This window comes from Daphnia carinata, chromosome 9 (assembly GCF_022539665.2).
Source record: "Daphnia carinata strain CSIRO-1 chromosome 9, CSIRO_AGI_Dcar_HiC_V3, whole genome shotgun sequence".
NCBI classification, from domain to species: Eukaryota; Metazoa; Arthropoda; class Branchiopoda; order Diplostraca; family Daphniidae; genus Daphnia; species Daphnia carinata.
This window is the reverse complement of record NC_081339.1, coordinates 3,079,637-3,101,570: the sequence shown is the minus strand read 5'-3', so window position 1 is coordinate 3,101,570 and position 21,934 is coordinate 3,079,637. Positions and strand designations below refer to the sequence as shown.

The 21,934-nt window shown below is 40.9% G+C and overlaps 1 protein-coding gene across 1 annotated transcript; it reads left to right on the top strand.

Annotated features, from left to right (window-relative positions):
• The first annotated feature begins 1,392 nt into the window (after nucleotides 1-1,392).
• LOC130688980 (neuroligin-1-like) lies at nucleotides 1,393-16,582 on the top strand. The gene is made up of 16 exons (XM_057512001.2): nucleotides 1,393-1,829; nucleotides 2,125-2,320; nucleotides 3,379-3,497; nucleotides 4,793-4,957; nucleotides 5,217-5,315; nucleotides 5,398-5,526; nucleotides 10,677-11,049; nucleotides 12,069-12,179; nucleotides 12,243-12,483; nucleotides 12,943-13,133; nucleotides 13,262-13,362; nucleotides 13,828-14,007; nucleotides 14,075-14,236; nucleotides 15,423-15,724; nucleotides 15,863-16,126; nucleotides 16,210-16,582. Exons 1-16 carry the CDS (start codon nucleotides 1,577-1,579, stop codon nucleotides 16,336-16,338), a joined length of 3,015 nt encoding a protein of 1,004 aa, XP_057367984.1. The 5' UTR covers nucleotides 1,393-1,576; the 3' UTR covers nucleotides 16,339-16,582.
• The last annotated feature ends 5,352 nt before the right edge of the window (nucleotides 16,583-21,934 follow it).

Sequence of the window (21,934 nt, the reverse complement as noted above, 5' to 3'; positions counted from 1 at the left end):
CGCAAATTCAGTGGAGGGTCGACACAACAACGAGGCTTTCGTCCCTTATACACTATGTAGTCTCTCGCCTCTATATTTATATTCATTCTATTTTCTTTTTTCCTTTTTTTTTTAAACATGCGGAAGCAATATCTTTGAGCCGCGCGAAGGAAAGAAGAGACACTCAAACGTTTTCATTACTTTGCGGTTCTCGAGCCAAGAAACAGCAAAAAATGGTTTATCGGCTGAGGCATTTTATTTAGCGAAAACGATTGGCCGTTCAGAGCCGAAAAGCAGATGAATCGCATCATTCTTGATTGAAAAAAAAAAGAAAGTGAAAACTGAGGAAGGGACCGATTTTTAATTTTGCTTTGCCTGTTTTTGAATGAATAACTTGGACGGCCTTTTGGGCTGTGAAATTAGGGACCATTGCGTAGCAGAGCGATCAGATGTAGCTCGGATGCAACACAAAAGACGAGGAAGAAGAGACAACCGCGCACTTTCATTTCCGCCTACTCGAGTCGCCCAACCCCCCACCCACCGAAAAAAAAAATACCCAATGATATAAATAAACATAAATAAAAGGCCAAGTGCTAGAAGCATAAAACGGGAGTCACCCTCGGCATAAAGACCTGCAGGCCCCATCAGCGTGAAGTTCATTTCGCTTCTGCCAGACAGCGGCAAACAACTAAAACGAATGGCCTCCACATCTATAACTTGATTGTAAAAACACGCTGCTGCTGCGCTCGCAGACGCGTCCGGCCGGAATGCTAAAAGAACAAAAGAGCTCGTTTTTCCCCTCTGCAGATTTTTACTTTTGTTCTTTGGTTTTTTTTTTGTTTTTTGTTTTTTTGTTTTGTTAAGATCCCCAAATTAATAGCCTGTAATTATCTTAATGGATGCTGGAAATAAATAAATTGTGGCGACTTTTTCTTTCGATTCGATCAATAGTCTCTTACGTTTTTTTTGAGTAAGGCTGCGAAAATTTCGTAATAATCTGCAGCGAATTTGTCCCCAATCGCCTTGGATACATTTGCAGCCATTCTCGAAAAAAAAGAAAGAAATGGTTTAGCTTTTTCTTCACCCAATTTTCGCCTTCAGTCATGGCTGACATGTCTCGACAATGTCAATTCATTTAGAGCTGCATCCCCAATTTTATTTTATTTTTTTTTCATGTGGATCCAAAAAAAAAAAAAAAAAAAAACTAAAGGAAATACGTTTAATGTATGGAAATTGAGAGTTCATAGGCGAGCGTCAGAAGAAAACGTGGCATGAAATACTAAAATTCGACACACTCTTTCCTAGAATGCGGCGCGTTCCCTTATTTCCCTCATACCAACTCGATAATAGGTTTATCTTAGTGCATTCAAGCGATTTCATGCGATTTCCCTTTTCAATTTCAGCCGAATTTTGCTGCCGTTACGTAACGCTGTCCGTCCCCGGAACGATTGGTTGGTCAAGTTCAAAAACAGTACAAGTGGTGGGCGACCGAGGACTCCGATTGCGTGTTCCAGTTCGATGCTGCTATCCGTAGATAGTGCCTATCGTTAAACTGATCATATCGATGTGCCGTGTCCGTGGCCGCCAGTGATGCGCGATGTTAACGATGAAGCTGCTGGCCGCCTCTGATAGCCATGGCGTCCGTTCTTGCGCCAAGCTGTTGCTGCTCTTCGTTATCGCATCGATCACGTTTCACGGCTGTCCAGTGGCCATGAACTGGGCCAGCGCAGCATCCATCCCCTCCACGTCAGCCGGTTTCGGACGAGTGATCAGAACTAAATATGGAAACTTACGTGGATTGACTCTGTACGGCAGTTCCGGCCAACCGCTAACGACTACAACTACGCCAGGTAAGATCCGTGAACGTGTCCTCCTGGTCCATATCATCCTCCGTACAATCATCACGCATCGGTGCTTTCAAACTTTGTTTTAATACTGTGCCACCCCGAGCATCATAGTTAACTGTATAACACTCTAAATATTTTATTTTCGCATACAATTTGAATGATTTAAGGTAGCGTCGTTGAAATAGAGTTGCTTATAAGATGGTCCAAATTGAATTTCTCAAAAATCGCGGCGTTGCATCGTAATCAGTTTTGGATAATGACTGAAGTCTTGACTTTACCTTGCGTGCCATACACACAGCGAGTCATCGCAAATTCATCAATTCTGGCGGAAACAAGAAAACGGTGGAGGCCTTTCTCGGAATCCCGTACGCCGCTGCGCCCGTTGGTCCGTTGCGTTACTTGCCACCAGCCAGCCCAGGTCCTTGGCAGGGTATTCGACCAGCCAACGCACTACCACCGGCTTGTCCTCAACAGCTGCCTCCTTTGGCTAACAGGTGCACATGATCATCGATTTCTGCCCTTTTTTTTTTTTGTCTGTGTCTGTGTGGGTTGGTCTCACTAATTAATGTATTTTTATATACTCGTAGAATAGATGCTATTATTTTATTTTTTTTCAAAGAGATCAAAGCTTTATATTTTCCTTATAAACTACGTACAGTTTTTTCCCTTCATCGTTTTGTGACATAGAAAACTAAGCAAGGAATGGATGTTTGCAACTTGAAACTAACTAGCAAAATGCTATTTAACAAAAACATTGATAAATATGCCAAAGCATTCTCTCCTTTTTTAAGGAGATTCATAGCAAAACGTTGCAAAAGAAAAAGATAGGCATGGACGCTTCACTTCTTGCCTAGTTGCAAAGTTTTTCAAATGACAGGTACTTACATATTTTAGACGGGCAAAAACAAAGTGAGACGCTGAAAGACAATAGCATACTCGAGGGGGGGGGGAGGAAGCTAACACTATAGTGTGTAGACTGCACGCAAGAAAGATACCGTATTTCCAAGTGCCATAAGGTCCGAGGGATCGATCTCTTAAAAGCTCCACACGAAAACAACAACACTGGTGTACGTTTGAAATTACGATAAAACGAACAGCACTCCGTACTTTCTTCGGTATACTCGCCGAACCCAATCTCGTGTTTGTTTCTTTCAAGAATTGATTCTTAAACGTTTGTACGAAATAAATCGAAATGTCACTCGCACCAACGCGTTGATCGTTCGGTCTCTTTTGTCACGTAACGATTGGTGAGGCCCGAAGTGATTTGCCACGACACATAAAACGCCGAGTTGAATGGTGGTCCAATCTTCTTTTCGTTTTCCCTATGCTTGAAATTGTAAGGCAGTAATAGCTGCTAAACTGTTAGCAATCAAGCATTTGGGGTACGAGTATACCCCTCCCCGTTGGCTATTGGCCATCAATTTGTGTGTGTGGCCCGGTGTGCTTGCTATATATACGATCGTGTTGGTATTTTTTAGTATGCACGTTGGCTATTAAGTTTCTATGGAAATAACCGAGAATTCGATTGATATCAAGAAATTACTTCACGCAGAACTGCCAGTTTGGAGACGATGCCCCGAGCTCGCTACTATCAACTGAAAAGGATGCAGCTTATGTTGGCCAATCAAAGTGAAGACTGCCTCTATCTCAACGTCTACGCTCCTTCCGAAGGTTCGTCTTTTTTCTTTTATTATTTAATACTCTTCTGTCGTAATTAAATTTTTTTTTTTTTTGTGCCGAGGAGCTCGTTGGTAAATAGCAAGAGTCCCAAAAGGTAGAACTCGCCTACCCCTGATAATTATCATGCTCTTTCTCGGTACATAATTGAGTGATCAATAAGATGAATATGCAAGTAGACCGACGCTTTTGAGACGTTTCGTCACTTTGATTCAAACGATGGCAAGGCACCCCCCCCGACACCTCCGTCCGACAGTCTAATTACAACAGGCCAAAGGCGTGGCTTTTCTCCGCGTACACTCTGTGTATATACAGTTGCAGTGTGTGTGGGTGTTGGCTGTCGTTCATAAGTTTGGTCCATGAATATTACACCCGAGCATGAGCTGTTATATGCGTCACGTTCGTTAACCCACTTGACCACTTTACGTTTTCTTCGTATATAGAACGATGTGGACTGAAAAGAGGCAAACTCGACTGATTGAAATACGTGGTATAGAGAACGTGACAAACACTAGCAAAGTGCCTCCGTCAACTGCAAAGGGCGATTCAGAGAGAGGGAACACATCCAACTTGATTACAGTCCGTGAACTTCATGTGATCAGTCCGCGCGTGTACTTTATGCGCGATAAATATCTTACCAATCATCACTATCGTTCCTATATGCAAGCTCTCATTCTTAATCTGTCCCTTTTCTTTTTTTATTTGGATTGAGAAGAGGCTATTGATCAGACAGGTTTCATACAGCGATCATTTCAACAGCGCAATCAGCTCTTTTGCCTGCCTGATTTTGAAATGAGTTTTTTTGTGTGTGTGCGTGTGTGTATGGGCTAGATTCACCTTGTCTGCGATTATTTTAGAACAATGGTCAGACATTCGAGTACCTTCTGTTTTGTAATCCAATCATAACCCTGCCTCCGCCGATGAAATTGAAGAACAAAAGAAGCTGGTGATAGAGAAGAGAAGCTTCGGAAATGTTTTGTCTATAGGAAAAACGTACCCGCTTACCCTCCCCCCCCCCCTTTCCATCCATTCACATCAATTCAATATATTCAGTGAATTGAATTTCATGATGTAAGATATTTGAAAAAGATGGAGCATCAACGATGTTGCTTCGAACTTCGTGCGCTTACACGACAAATTCAATTGACTTTGCTAAAGTAAAAAAATAATTTTTCTAAAAAACCCTAAACTTAAGTTAACTGAATTAAATTCATTTTTCATGTCCAAACGGCTTGTTTTAAATAACAAACGAAAATTGCATTGTAAAAATAAGCAAAATACGATTCCAGGCTTTGTCGGAGGTGGAACAACGACGCCAGCATCGCTGGCCGTCATGGTGCTCGTTCACGGCGAGTCGTACAGTTGGGGCGCCGGGCACTTGATGGACGGCGGACTGCTGGCTTCCAAGAGTCGGATGATTGTCGTCACCCTCAACTACCGTCTCGGCATTCTAGGTAATACAAAAAAAAAATTACCATTCATCTGCCATTTGGTAAAACGATACCTCATTGATTTTTCTGCACACATTTCGTACTTGATATCCTCCCCACCTCCTAACTCTAAATAGGAAGCCATTTGATTGTAAACGACCCATTTCAAAGTCCACTTTGAATAAAAATGATTCCGAAAGTACGCAATCGAAATAAATGATGGAAAAAGAGACTATGTTCTAAAATAAAGAATAACATTTGTGACGTCATCGTTTGTTATTAGGATTCCTGCAGACGGCGGCTAGTCCAACGCCGGGCCATGTCCGTGGCAAGAGCAAAAGTGCCATTCCAACGCAGGGCAATTACGGCTTATTGGATATCAGTAAGTCGGAGAAAAAAAAAGATCATTGGCCCTGGTATAATATTCCCGCTCATTATTTATTATTGTCTGCGCAATTTTGAAGTGGCGGCCCTGCTATGGTCAAAGGACAATATTGGCGTTTTCGGTGGCGATGCCGGTCGTGTCACGTTAAGTGGCCATGGAACGGGTGCCGCTCTCGTCAATCTTCTCATGATCTCGCCAATAGCAGCCGGTAAGTTGGCTTCATTCTTATAACCGTCTATTGCACTTTTTTGTGTGTGTGTGTCCTTTAGAAAATATTGGTCGCCCTTTTTGTGTGTGCCGACATTGACCACCAGTCTCGTATGTACGAATGGTTAACGTGGCATTATCGATTTCTCCGTCTCTCCCCCCCACTCTGATCCCTAGTGTGTGTGTGTGTGAGCAGCTCTCCTATCTTCGGGAATATCAAAGTTATGGCCTTTAGATACACAGATAGCAGTCCATCAGCTGTAATGGAGGTTTAGTCGGGTTCTACACGACGAAAATAGCTGGGCCTGTTTGGTTTCAAGGAAAGATCGTTGGCAGCGAGGGGCCATCTCCAATCTTTCCTATTCATAATTACAACGATTGGGCGATGTGACGCAATGTTTTTTTTTGTTTTTTCTAAACATGTGTAATGCGTATTAAGTATACTAGTTTAGACAATACAAGAGGTTTTAGTCTGATAACAGGGAATATATACAGTATATAACAGTCTAAGAGGACAATTATTGATATTATATGGCAACGTTTTAATCCTTAGAAGCCTTTTTTTGTTTTATTCAGACTCTAATTCGCTGATGATCTGGCAGCCAAAATGAAGTTTCAGATGGCTTGATGTCTTGAACGACAAGAAAGCTTCCGTTCTATAGATCTACGAACAGTTCTGTTGTATTCCGGTTGCGCCCAGCCAAATGGCTCGACATCAGATAGGGGAATAATAATAAAAAAAAACGAAGGAGGGATGCTTGCAAAAATAGACTCTCTAATTCTTTTGTGAAGAAAGTAAGAAAGAAAGAAAAAAAAAACGTTGAAATATAATATCCTGCCGACGAACTGAAAGGATCTTTTCTTTGCCTGTCATCGATCTGTCAAGACTCGACAGCGTCCCTGCGATTATGGCTCCGAAATAGAAACTGACAGCAAAAAAAAACAAAAAACAAAATGATGTCCGTATACATCTGACATTTTGACATCATAAAAACAAACCGAACCAGAAAAAGATTTAGACAAATATCAAACTGGGCGATGAAAACAAAACATTGCGTCTCCGCCAGCCAATCGAACTGGAAAATGAACTGTCTAACTGGATTCATGGCTGTTGGGGGGGGGGGGGCGACGTGTTTTGCGAAATCCCTCCTCATAGTCTCATACCCGTTTGATCTTTCGACTTTCAAACGCTGGCCAAACTGTTGGCCTGATTACGAAACGTAGCTGATACGATACACAACGATTTTTCTAAAATCCTTAGCAAAATAGGTATTGATGGAAAGTACTTGTCAGCACTCCGTACGTAAATCGATCGATAGAATCGGACTCTTCACATCATCCCCCTTTTTTCTTGGTGATAAACTCTTGTCATAGTTGAAAGGGAAGAAACTCGTTGGTACATACACACAGTGGAAGGACACATTGTCTTTTTAATTTATAAACAAAAAGAAAAGAAACATAGAGAAGGGAGAGCATTGGGAGTGTATCGGCGATAAGCACCAGCGTACACACAAGTTGGCGAAAAAGGAGTTATCGTCGAAATAAATCCAAGTTTGTGACACACAAAAGACGCATTGGCGCAGGACTCTAAAACAATGCACAAGTTTGGCTACACACATTGTGAAATATGAATATCAAACAACTTCGTACCGTTGGGACTCGAAAAATCGTCTGTTAGAGAATGGCTTTTATAAAGTATAAAAGCCAAGAAACAAGTGAAACTTGAAAGAAAAACACTTTAAAAAAAATAAATCGAGATTGTTATTCTTCTATTTTCAACGTACCATACGGAGAGGCGTTGATTGGCTTAAGTTATATCCGTACGGGAAGCTCGTCTGTATGTTCATATCTCCATATTCCTATTTTTGTTTTCTCTTCTAATCATTTCCATGTCGTTGTCTGTAGTTACTGTGCATCTTCGGGTTTCTATACATCGGATAAGGCCTATCACACACTCACTTCTTCTTTTCTTCGAACCGTACAGCCCCCCCCCCCCCTTCTCCTTCTCCTTTCGTTCGATTTTGATTAGATGCACATCAGAAAAGAAACGGAAACGTCTTCAGGCTACACATAGGAAAAGTTTACAGAGTGCGGCAATGACGAGACGGCATTAGATATTCATGGCCAAAAAAAAAAAAACGAAGCTGAATATAAGAGACTCTTCTTTTCTTTTGCGGGTCACGCAGTCGTTATTCAAAAGCGAACGCGGCCAATACGCACACGTTCTGTACATGACATCTTTTCTTTCTTTCTTTCTTCTATTTTAGATTTAAAAAAAAAAACATTAATATTACGCGTCATCTAGCTGTATTACGGCGTTAGCTTTATGTCGGAACGCAAGTCGGAGCTGCTGGTGGATTTCGTGTGCAGCATTTTTCTATCTACAGCCCAAGTCTTTTGTGACGTCTCTAATCGCTAACTGGGGATTGGCTTGCTCAATCGCATACCACCCAGTTATACGACGCTAAAGTTCTCCCAATGTTTAGCCTTGTAGGGTAGGTCTCTCTACTTTCTCAAAGCATACAAAAAAAAAAAAAAATAATAAAATAAACTTACATATACGACAATAAAAGTTTGGGAACGTCCAACAACTTTGTCCAAAAAAAAAAAAAAAAGAAGTAAGACCAAGTGCGCAAAAACAAAACAAAATTCTCTTCAAAAAGAAGAAGATGAAAGGAAACCATAATCCCAATATAGAATGAAAACTTTTTGGTTTTAAGTATTTAGTAAACAATATATGTAAATATATATCTCGATGTTGACTGTTAGCTCCAAGTCCTTTTTTTTTTTTTATTCACAATGGCCCGCCTTCGTTTTCTCTGTGACGTGCGCGTGTAAATATTCGGCAACTGGGGAAGCAGACTTCCTGGACGTCGAGCGGAGGCGGGCTTTATATTCTGTTTTATGGAAACTGAGTGTGCTTTTTCGAGCCGACGACTGATTCAATCAAAGCCGAACAATATAAGCGTGACATGCTTCTCTCTCTCTCTCACTGTTATTCTATGAATTTTGTTCGCATTCTTTTTTCTCTCTCTTTGCGCTTCAGCAGATTTTAGCAGCCCCCATATATTTGTACGTAACGATGGCTTTCGATTCGTCTCAAGTGTTTTCCTTTTTATCCGACGATGTTTCTTGATCGTACCCTCCGCTATGCAAATCGTAAGAAAAGCTATACTACCTTTTGTAGAAACTATTTTATAGTTTTTATTCTAACTGCATCAACTCGTTCAACTATGAGTAAAAGAGTTTCACCTTTTTGCTGAGAACTGTCGGTTGTAGGTTAGCACGAATTATTGGATTGCAAACGGAAAATAAATCCTGATGTAGGAAAATTAGATGCGGCCTCAGTTTTCGTGAGATTATCTTTTCCGCGAATTCGAGAGATAGGAAGACTGGCATCAGCAGAAAAAAAAAAAAAACTTGCAAGTTTTGCGTGGTCGATTGTATAAAGGATTACAATGCTGGAGGATACAACATCCCACGCTATTTTTCTGCACACGAATGCATCTGAAATCCATTAAAATGCTAACGTAATAGTATTCGTATAAACGAACATTGTAGACCGGGACTGCTTTATCGTAAAAACCGATACAATGTTATGCAATTATATAAGAAAAATCAAAATGAACAAGGTTTAGTCTTTTTTTTTTTTTTTTAACTTATAAAATCGATAATGTTGTGAGGTAATAATTTTTTTTAAATGGGTTTATCGGAATGTATTCATTAACGCATTCCTTTCACTCGGCTAGCGCGAAGCCACCGATGCAAATGACACGTTACGCAACTGAGGGGAATGCCTGGATATGACAACAGCCGTTATGATGCAATCAAATTTGTCTCTTTCATTTAATGTATAAAGAAAATCCAAAAAAATAGTGACGGTGTTTGACAGCAGAATAATCCACCCATCGCTAAAACGACAGGATCATGGCGAAAACTCCCCGTTTCTGCACAATTTCTCTCTAATCTGCACGACGCCTTTCTTTTGGCGGGTGAGCGTGAGGCGTCTAGTTTTTCAGCTTCATTAAACCGGAACAAACAAAAAAAAAAAAAAGCGCAACATACACGAGACGAACTGGAGCCTCGCCGCTCTGCTCTAATGAAACCAATTATTTTTGCAAAAATTGAATGCGCTAGAGAGCTATAGCTATATTCGCATGCACTCTTCTCTCTCTCTCTCTCCCTCCCCACATGAAATAACAGCCCCGGGATTTACGCTAATGCTAAACTAACTGTTTTGCAAAATGTCCGTTGGCGTTTTTTTAGTTTGCGGATGGCCAGCGCTTGGCAACCCCTCCTCCCGATTCGTTTTGCGGTTCCCGAATGTTTTCGGGCACAAAGGTGGAAGAAATCGTTTAAATGCCTTGCGGTAATCCGCGTGAATCAAGCTGTTAGCGGGGAACAGCCGAGTTAAGTCCCCAACTGAAAATATGTGTAGCACTTGTTCAACGACACTCTTCGTTTTGGGTTTTTCTTTTTCAATGTGGAATAAAAACGCACACAGCCCAATGTCCCCGTTGACGTTATCCACCGTCATCCCCACGCTATCGATTTTCACGCTGGAACGCGTCGCTGATGAGCTTCCATAGGCACTAGGCTATTACTATTGACAACTTCTCTATAAAAAGAAAAAAAGAAAGCTTCTTTTTCTTCTTCTTCTTTTTACTCGATTCCCAGTTGTGTCATCGAGTGCTATACGCGGATAAAAAAAATATCGATAGGCCTTTTTTTTTTTTTAAATCTTTGTTCCTTCCTTTTATTTCCGGCACGTAATTTCCAGGTATTGGAAACTGAAGTAGAAAGAAAAAGTTGGCAAATCAACTTCATTTTTCAGTAGCGAAAAAAAGAAAATGAAACCGATTTTGCTACCAATGGAAGAAAGGTGTCAAAAAATAATCTTTTAAAAAACGAACATTATTTTCCCCCAATTTTTGGCTTCGACGAGGGGCCAGCTTGCCGCCAATCCGATTACAGAGTACGCCAAAACATATCAAGTTGAACGAACGCAGTTGAGTGTACGCAGATGCATATTAAATTGATATTCTTTCACATCCCGCGCGAGCTCATTTCGAATATTCCAACTACGCATGGCAACACTGTACACTTCCACGTATTTCATTTTGTCTTTCATATTAAAAACAAAATGTATAGGACTGTTCCAGCGGGTTGTGCTCATGTCCGGCTCGGCGTTGAGTCCGTGGGCTCTGAACCCTCAGGCGGGCAAGTTGAAAGCAGAAGTGGCCCGTCAGATGGGGTGCGAACCGTTCGGCAAATCGCAGGGAAGCACTGAACAGATGAGTTTGGCCGACATTGGCGATTGCCTTCGCAAGGTACCGCTCGATTCGCTGATGGCCGTTCGTCTTCCGGAGACTCCCCGATTTTGTGCCACCTTTGCCCCGTTCATCGATGGCGCTGGCATCGTCGCCGTCGACCCACTTCACGCCATGCAAACGTCCAGTGAGGATTTCGCACGCATTTCGCTCGTCGCGGGAGTGACCTCCGTCGAAAGTTATCGCTATACTGGGTAAGTTTCATTATTTTTTAAAAATTGATTTACGCCAACGTTTTTATCCGTATCTGGAAAATGAATGCGTATTGTTAAAACCCGATTTATTAAGAACTCGCGTTGGCAATTGATATCCTGATATTTAAAGGGCAAAATTCATCGATTTCCTGCTATACATTTTTGATTGAACTGACATCCAACAAAGAACATGCCTCATAATCAAGGCTCTTTGTAAAGATTGTAACCGAGCTCAGCGAATCACGTCAATTCGTCGAATGTGTGTATACGATATAATCAAATGAAGGCAACGTACTAACGACAATTCAATTCACCAAGCGTTGGAAAAGTAACCACGCCTGTATACACACCCACAAACAGCCCCCTGCAGCATTTTGAAACTTGAATTCGATATACGTGAAAATCTGCGTCAAGTCCCGCAGGAGCTTTATTTATGTATTTTTTGGATTCAATCATCAACCTTTTTCACTGTTCCAACCAATTGGGAATACGCATACAAGGATTGCGTAACATGCAAATGTACGTGCTCGGCTACTGGATTTATAGAGAGAGAGATGCCAGACATTTGTCGGGTTTTGTTGCTTGCGCGTCGTTTTGTGCTCGTCTCACGGAAATAATGAAAAGGAGCCGAAAGACGTGAATAGACGTCGGCAAAGTGGGGGGGGGGGGATATGTTGCCAGCATAAAATGATCATTTGTTTTGCTGCGCTCGACATAGTAAACTGGGTCGGGGGACACGAAAAACAGCTCCATCCTGAAACGAGTTTCAATTTGTTTCACTGTATTAGATCCGCTTCTCGCAGTTGTTCCAAATGCATATCAATCAACCGCTACAAGCTTAAATGATTTCAATCGATGGGGTTCAGCGTATTCGATTTAGAGTATAGCTGACAACATAATTAATGTCAAAGTGGTGCTGCACGTCTGCCACTGATCTTGAATGTCACCCGGATGTTTCTAATTCCGTACGTTGCACATTTTTTTTTTGAACTGACGTCAAATGCCTTTTGTATCCGCAGCGATGCTGATCTGCGGAATGGCATAACAGAAGACAAAAGGGACAGGACTCTGCGGACTTTGATCCGCAACTTTTACCAGTATCATCTCAACGAAATATTTTACGTCTTAAGGTAAGAGCTCATATTAGTAAGAACACAAGGCGATTCTTCAATTTCAATCGTAAAAAAATGCAGCAACGAGTACACGGATTGGGATCGTCCTTTAGCCCTGGATGATTTATCGATGAGGGACAGTCTTTCGTTGGCGCTGAGTGACGGACTTGTGGTTGCGCCATTGATGCACGTCGTTCACCTGCACGCCCAGCGATCGACCAACCCTTCCGGTACCTTCTTCTACCATTACCAGGGACAGATTGGGACCATTCAGCCCGTCCTTCACGATCAGCTCCAAGATGCTGACCAATCAGAATATCACGTACGTATATTATTGAATTGTTTTTTGTATGACTCTTGAAAGTGTTTACGATTCGAATGGGGGTAGGGCCAAATAGATTGTGGTGAAGGATAAAAAGAGATATCATCCATCAAAAAGGCTTAACTAAGTGCGAAAATACATAAATCAAGAAAGCAGAATGCGACCCATTGTTTGTTTGTTTTTTCGCGATGGGCGTGCAGCCGACGTCTTGCGATCCATCACGAAAATAGCACAGCTTAACCAGATAACAAATAATTGAATTAAATGATTTCTGCCTTATAAGAACGTTCGTGTTTTTCTGTAACGTATGATGAAATGCATCAACGTCAATCACAGCTGCATCGCTAACGATGACGCCAACCTTCTTTATTTTTTTCGCGTATCCAATCATCTTTGCAATTATTGTAATATTAATTAGAAAAAATTACGACTAATCTATTTCTGAAAACAATCAAACAGCGTCTAGGAAGCGTCACGGGAGACGAACTTGAAGCTTTACAATTGGACGCCACTGTTAGCGGAGCTTCAGGACCCGACTCGAATGGTAACGAGGTGTCAAGCCACATCGCCACTAACACGACAGAGGCCGTTAAGGAACCGAAAATATCATCCCAACTGCTCCCGTTTCTAGCGGCGTTCGCCAGCACTGGGCAAGTCTCTGTGTCATTACGAGAAAGAAAAGAAAACTATATGATTTGAGTTGTTAACGATGTTAAGGGAGAAACAAGATCTGAACGAAACTAAGCCCACATTTCATTGTCGTTCCATTTTTTCGTAGGGATCCTAATTTAGAGATCGGGAGCAAAGGCGAACTGATGCCCCGATCCAAACTCCGTTGGGAGCCATTCAACTTGCACTCGCAGTACTACATGGTATTTGGTGAGCTCTCTTTCCGAGTAAAAAAATAAAAGAATTCTATAATTTTATGAATAATATTACGAGATATCAACCGCAATTGCTTAGAAAAAGATTTTTATTTCTATTGTTATTTGCGAGACATTGATCGGTGGAGCTAAAGCAAAATTGATTATGCGCCAGTTAAATGTTAAGATTGAATCAGAGTTTTGGACCGTTCATTCACAAAGTTTTACTGCGTTGTTCAAGTTCAATAACAAAAGTTATTCCGGCGAGTCTAAACTTGTACTCACCCCCCTCTCCCCCCCCCCCCCCACTTTGTTTCTGGAACTCGAGAAATTGCTGGAAATTTCTCGTTTCCCACGGTGGATTTAAACGAACTGCGTAAAAAAAAAAAAACCAAAGTTGTTTAATCGTAACTACATTACGCAACAAAACCAAAAGGCTAACTTTTTCATTATCTGTGTGATGTTATTACGATTTCAAAAGGAATGCAACAGCAACAACAGCACGCCCAACTGAAAACCCATTATCGAGGGCATGCCATTGCGGTTTGGCTGCAACTGATCCCGCAGTTACACCAACCGAACGACAACACGAACGCTGAAATGTCTGCCAATCATCACTCGTTCGAACAGCACAACACGCCAGCTGACCAGTTCTACGACGGTATGAAATGATCAAGTCACTGTAAATAATCGAAATGATTGACCCGTGGCCCTTTGAATAATTCAAGGAACCGTCCGGTCAGTTAACAATGACACGTCAATCAACCGTGAGTCGACATCGTCACCGAACTCCGTGCCGGGCACAAGTGCAACGATTGTCGAGTGCAACAATTCCGCCAGTAGCTTCCAACGCAGCCTGCAAAACAAGACCATCAACAACACGTCATCAGGTAAAAAGCGTGAATAGACTTTCTCACGAGCAAAAGCCTTCGTTCAGTATTTATTACACCCCTAGCACGTATTTGCATAATCGTATGCAAATTTCGTATTCTATTTGACTGATCCCATAATTGTCATATTTTCTTCAAATCAAAACTAATAAATCAATCAAAACGATTAATGAGATTGTCTGCCGACCGGAATTTATGCACGATTGATGTATTCGCAAATCAACAGAAGGAGAAACACAAAAGAAAATGGTTAGGTTAGAGAAGCTAACGATGTAGAATTCGTTTTTTCTCACGTAAAATTCCTGTCAACGTTCATCTAAAGTTATTTTTGGCGAAGCATTTACAACATTTTGATGAAAAGAGGATTGTAGATATGAAGGGGAGGGGAGCACCAGATGTTTCTTCCCACGTTTTCATTTCACGCAACAAAGTTCGGGCAGAAACTCCCGAACGATGAAAACTAACCGCTAAACACTGTGCATGCTTGTATAACGTTTATAGGGCCACAAATAGTAAGATGGAATCATTAGTATATCATTGTGCACATTTGCATATTTTGGGGAAAGGTGTCCTTTTCTTTCTTTCTCCTGTGACAAATTAAATATGTAAATTCCATGTTTTTTATTTTTGGGGTTTTAAGCATTTGTTTTAAATATTCAACAATTCGAGGAATGAGAAAGCATTGGAAACTCTCGCGAAGGGTAGTGGAGGGGGAAATACCGAGGGATTAGTAATCTAAAAACTGTGCATCCATTTTACCGTACCCATCCCACCTCTTTTGAAATATATGCAGAACATTTTTTGTTACCCATCCCTTCAACACAAAAAAAAAACAAAAACAAGGTAGTAGAAAAAGAAAGCCAGAAAAACATGCATATTATTTTTATTCAAATTATCTCGAAACTGATGCAGAACATTTTTTGTTACCCATCCCTTCAACGCAAAAAAAAGGGTAATAGAAAAAGAAAGCCAGAAAAACACAACTTTGTTTGGGGAAGGGTAACTAAAAATCCCCAGTCTGTTCGCGACCAAGGTTAAAATCCCTCTGTTCTTTTTTTTCTAACGTTTCTTCGTAAATCGATAACTTTTAATAGAATCTCCAATATAAAATTGAACGTTTCATCCAAACAATGAAGAAGCTCTACTCCATGGCCTGATTTTTTGCTCGTACTTTCGATAACATTAGTTGGCGGAGAATGGGCGTTGGTGAATCCGAGCGTAATGGCGTCGGAGACGGGCTCATCACCGGCAGTGTCGGCGCCAGTGAACAACAGCCACAACGTGACAACGGTCAGCGTCGGGAGTGAAAGTCGACTCATTTTTGGCTTCTGGACCAATCAGGCGACGCTCAGCATCATCTTGGTGCTAGGCAACATTCTGCTCATTGTCAACCTCATTCTCTTCTTGACCATCTATCGACGTGCTCGATGCGGCCAATGCAAACGTCATGCCGGGGACGATAGCAACGACGAAGTGAACAGTATTCAAGTAAGTCTTCCTTCGATATCACGTTAGCCATAATGCGTTCATCGATCGAATTTCAATAAGAATATGCAGACACACACTTAGTCTTTTTCCATAAAGCAATTAAATGAATTAAAAAATACAAATGATGGATAATCGTAGAGAATGTCAGACGGCCAACTCGAGAGCCGGGCGGTGACAGAATCGACCGAGTCGATGACGGATCTGCGTCAATTAGTCATCAGCCATTGTCAACAGCACCCACGTAGTCATCCGGACATCACGTCACAAACTATTTTCCCACATCAACCATCGCTGAGGCCGCCATTGTCGCTCTCCACCAACGTCGTCTCCGACATGGCGGCCAGCGTACGAGCTCCGTCCCCTCCACCGTTTTCGATCAAAGCTCCTCCGCCCGATCACCAGGTTAGCACAGCTGCATGCAAATGGCAAATTAGGTTATTTATACAGGACCATTTAAGACAAATAATCTATTCAAATTTATGCAGTTTTTGAACCAGGAGAACGATCGAAGCGCCACGTTGCCGTTCAACAGAAAATCTATTGAAAAACGATCGTTCGATTCGGCGCCAACTCATCGTCAGGCCACCAGATCAGTTGAAGAAATTAACGTGTAAATACGCTCTTCTCTATACTTAATTGCAATCGAAACTTGTTTTTATTCAATTTTCAATGCCACAAGAACGTAAAATTGAGGATGACAGTTGTTAAGCTTCAGTGTCCATTAAAAACATGTGATATAACCCATCAATCTGTAAAAAAAAAATGTTGAACGTTTCTGTTTGACTGTGTGTACAATCAATCTTCGCCCAAACAATTTGAATATATAGTTAACTCAAACAAGAGAATTGCAATGGAAGATTGGTCCAGGACGTTGGGTACGATTGCAACCAATCGCTTTCTCTCGCTTTTATTCAGTTCATTCTAATGGATTGAACTCTGCCATTGGGTATTTCAGAAGATGCGCTGTAGAGATTCAAGAAAAACATTTGAAAAGAAACGTCAACTGGAAGAGTAGAAAAGAAACTGGAACACTCATTGTTAACGTCTGTTCCAGCTGTACACGACGAAGTAAAGAGACAGAGAACGGCACTCGCTTCCGTTCCAAGAAGATATCCCTATTTGATGTAGCCACATACGCTCTTTGTTGAATCAAAGCCTTGTGCAGTTAGCTACCCATTGATCACAGCATTTCCTCTTTGCACACAGGGATCTCCATTTTTTTGTGTGCTGTTCTTTCTCTTTATCGCTCAAATAGACTTCAATATTTCCAGGATATGATCGTTTCCTCTGGAGATATGTAAAGCTCTACCGAAGAATGCGCCAAAATGTACACGGTCAAAGTGTTACACTAACGAATCAAGTTCTAAAGAAACTCTCTCTCTCTACCACAAGCATTCCACATACATAAAAGATTTCCGGTTTTTGCTAGCCTACACACTCAGGGGCGTTCATTTTCACTTCCCCTCCGTTCTGAATCTTGCTCGTTACAGCTATATGGAACCAGTGAAATGTGATTGTTTAAAAAATCGCGTCTCTCTCGAAAAAGAAAGGATCACATTGTAAAGAAGAATCCCTTGCGAAAAAAATGATGACAAAAGACTGGGTAGCACAAAAAAATGTCATCGACGAAGACGTACTCGTTAAACCCGCTGGATCGTATATATATATGACATTGTGTCGTCATCATTTCTAGATATAAGGGAGCCTATTATGTTTGTTCACCGCTATCAAGTGCGAAAAAGGGCAGGATCATTCTCCTTAATAAAATGCCATTGGCAATATGTCGGCCATACTTTTGGCCGATCTATATAATAAGAAAACTTGGCGTCAACAATGAACTGGGCAAACAAAAAGAAAAATCTTTGATGGTGAGAAGGCAGACTGCGATAATCAATTTTCGGGCTTGATGACATCAAGTAAAATCTACACGAATTTAACGACGCAAAACTGATAGGCAAGCTAAAAACAAAGCGGCATGAACATCAAAAGAGGCAAACATCTTTTATCACGTTCTATCTAATCATCAAGAACGTGAATTTCTCTTCCTTATTTTACGTTTGGACAAATTAAGAGAAAGACAATTTTTATTTTAATAAAAACAAGAACATCAATCAAAACGATAGTGGCATATTAAAGATGTTTCTATCTTTATATGGAAGGTTCTATGGTACATGTCCGTTCCCTCCCACTCGCTATCGCACCTTGACGGTGGATTCACGTCACGTTGAACGCATCTGATTAAAAGTGTCAACGAACAAGACAAGTTCCGCGTTTTCCGCCAGAGCCCACACCAACGAACTGATGTCAAATGCGATCAATAAGAAAGAGGTCGCCGTGTGGATGGATAGATTGCCTATTGTTGCACGTCTGTGTGTGTGTACATATTGCGTGTGTAAACGTCCTCCCGTTGTGACACTGAACCGTGAATTCTTTTTTTTTTTCAATTGAAAAAAATGCTTTGATTAGTTTTATACTCTACGAACTAAAATCAGATACGTTTGGTGATATTTTATTGTAGATGTTGCAATAAGAACGAACTCTCATCATCAGCTTCGTGAGAAGACTCTTCGTCGACGATATTGGCATTGGTGAAAGCGTGAAAATGAGAACCTACTCCGCAATGGAGTGCAAACTGAAAGCCCCTCAGCTCTTTTTTTTTTTTTTACGAGCACAAAACTGAATGACAATGGCCAAAAAAACAACATCAACTGCAGCTGTCTGAATATTGCACAAACATAAATAAATAAGAACAAGCTCGTGCTGTTTTTTTGTTCGGAAAACATGATGGCCCGCTCTGGCATCAGCGATATGTACAGTCGATGTTGAAGATAAAGACTGAAAGCAGCATAAATAACAACACAGAGTATCGCATGCAAATATATGCATAGCCGCTAGACAAGACAACACGGTACAGACCATTCTGATGGAAATTTTATTTTTGTTTTCTGAAATACACAAAAAACAAAAATCAAAGACTTTTTACTTTGCACGTCCAGTAACGTACACGTGTCGCCTTTTCATCCAAGTTGAACAAGACTATCCCTGTACATAGAGAACATGCAAAGTAACATATGCAAATTCGATCGTGTCCGTCGAAGACGTTTCATCATTTACGTGTTAGCTTCGGGACAAAGATTAGTACTACCTTCTTCTTGTTGATTTATTCATATCAGCTCACACCGAATGCTTTGCTTATTTTTACATATTTTCATGTGGTTAAAACAATAGCAGCATTTAAAACAACTGCATAAACGTTTAGCGTGTTATTAACTCATCTGTCGGACCTCATAACACCTTGCAATACGACCGCCGTTTCACGCAGAACGTTCGCCTTCACTTTGGTTCTTGTTGGCCTCACGCACGCATTTGATCCATTTGGCAAAAAACAAATATACCCGAGCCTCATTTCGATCGGTGATTGATCAAAGTGACGACCCGCTGTGGCCAGACTTCCAGCTGTGCGATAACCATATATATATACAAGTCCGTGATTGCGTCGTGAGCCCTCGGCTCGGTCTACTTCAACGTTCGTTTTCAATTACAGCCAACAGGTGTATACACGTTGAATCACTCTTTTTTCATTACATTTTTATACAAAGTGCAATTAAACATCTAAAATATTTGCACCCAACGATGTTCTTCTATTTTCCCGAATTCACGCTCCATTTGGAGTTGACCTAACGTCTTCGTACCCTCGTTATTTTTTCGTTTCGTATGTAGGCAATTTATTTATGTAATAGCTTTCCGAGTAGTACACGATGACGTATGCCGGCCCCTTCGTTGTGCGTTAACACATGCGTCATCCCGCAATATAATACACGCCAAACTGTTTTATCTAACACATGTGTATTGTAGCTTGTCAGACTTTTCGCACAGAGAGCCCTATATAGTTGCGCCCATTGACGTGGTGGTTCGTTTACAGCCTTCTTGTGTTGAAATAAAACCGATCAATACTATATCGTTCGGCCATTCTATAAATAGGAATAGCAAGGACATCCCCATTCACGATAGTCGTTTCATTGTCATGCGTTTGATAAACATAACGTTTATTTTAAACTCCCCTCGTATGCAGTTAGAAGTCACCCGCTATTGCATCAACTAAAGATAAAAACAAATGACGTTCTTCTGGCCCTTTGTTTCTTGTTTTAATGGGAATGCAAAGTTGTCCAGTTTTTAGTTGCACGAGGAAAAGCCTTTTATTTTTATTTTTTTCAATGGCTATAACGTGGTGAATTGGATGCTGTGTTATGTGTTGTCGTAAACACAAAAAGATGCTGGCTGTTCGTGTTTTTTTGGAACGTCAGATCCCGCTTTTACCTAATCTCTGGCGAGAAACTTCAAAAGGAAAAAAAAACACGCACGAAATCGAGTTTGTAGGGCCGACACGTTTTTTTTTTAGTCCGGCTGATATAACTTGTGTCACTCTTCTTTTGTGTGTGTGTGCTACATACGGACCAGCATTTGGGTCCACAATCAAAAGACTTAAAAATAGCGCAATGTTGCGGATGTTCGAACGCATTCGTTCACGCCGAACTGCATTATAGTTTGCCTTCGTTTTTTAACTTTGATGCTCTTTGACTGCAAATAGCCAATTTTTATTATTTGTGTGTCCTTTGATCTTCTCCGCTTCCTGTTGCTAAATTCAAGTTCGTATATTGAACTATAGCGACCATTTTTCGATCACCATTCTCTCCAATAAATCGATACATTAAAAAAAAAAACAGGGCAATTATTATTACAGAATATTTTATCTCCGTTATAAGACGGCCAGAAATTCATTTTAGAGCGCGTGTATTTTTGCATGAAAATCTTTTCATTTCACGACAGACGAAGAATCGTTCAAGCTGCTTGAATGTCATATCCGGATTGCATGCATAGAAGAATATGAAAGGACACCCAAGCCTTAAGAAGAAAATAAAAGAATAAATCGGATTGGGCTGTTGTAGATCACGAGGACGACCGGAGTTCGTGATCGGGAGAGATTGCGAAATTTTAAAAAGCGGGAAAAACACCCGTCCCATCGATTCTGTAATGCCTACATAGCAGCAGGAAAAGAAATTTCGTCTTATAATCTGTGTGTTACAAAAGAGATCGAACATCAGACAGTATAGAGCTCTTGAGCATTAGGTACGGATTATAGAACGCCTCCTGCTGGCTATGCCCAGCTAGTGCTTGTTACGCACGCTAAAGCCAAGGTAAAAAAAAATAAAATAAAGAAATGTGTGGAAATAAATGTTTCATTCAAGTTTTTAGATTTCCCTTGTGTTCGGCCGGTGGTGTGCACAATTGAGAACATCGCCGGACAATCCGGATCATTTGCCATCGGTGCAATTTCATGTAAATATTTTGCGCGTGAGTTTACGTTTTAGAAGTAGTATCCATTTTAGTTTTTACTTAAAGAAATAGCCGTTTTTATTATTACGTAGGTTGTGCACCTATTAACGGGGCTCCATTCGTGTACACGCTTGATTAGGCAATCATCGGTGCTCCGAGGGCGTTGAAAATGACGTGCCACGCCCTGATGCACACACGCAACCGGAAAGAGCATTAATGACGCATCCAATTTCTCTATACGGTGAAAAAAAAAAGAAAAGAAAAGAAAAGGGTAATACAGATTAAATGTCGGTTAATGTCCAATAAGACTTGCAATAAAATATTACGAGAAGCAAGCGGAAAATTGCCAGTCAGCTGGTATACAATCTTGATTTCTGCAATCAAAAATTTCAATTTGTTTTGGACATTTGGCAAAATCTAATCGTTCGATATGAAAGGGGGGGAAACGAATTTAATAGAAGCAGCGTCTTTGACGTCATTCACGATCGTTGACACGTAGATTTAAACTCAGGATGGTTGTTGAAACTGCTCTAATAGCCATGTAGCTATTACTGAAACAACAAAAGCCTTTCTATTTATCTTTTCCCAATTTCTTGTGGCAACCCTGTTTTTTTTTCTTTCTCTCTATTGTATCAGCTTCGTAGTTAACACACTGAATCACGCGTGATTACAAAGTTTTTCTAAAGAGACCCTATTCAGATATGATGATTTTCAGTGGCAAGGCGCGATGTACATTACAAAACGAAGCTCTAAACAACATTCCAGCTAGATTGGAACGCCTCCACGACATCACGGAACACGAATCACTAGTAAAGAATTTAAAACGTACAAGGACGAAATTTAATAAGGTAACACACCTTGCTAATTACGTGACTT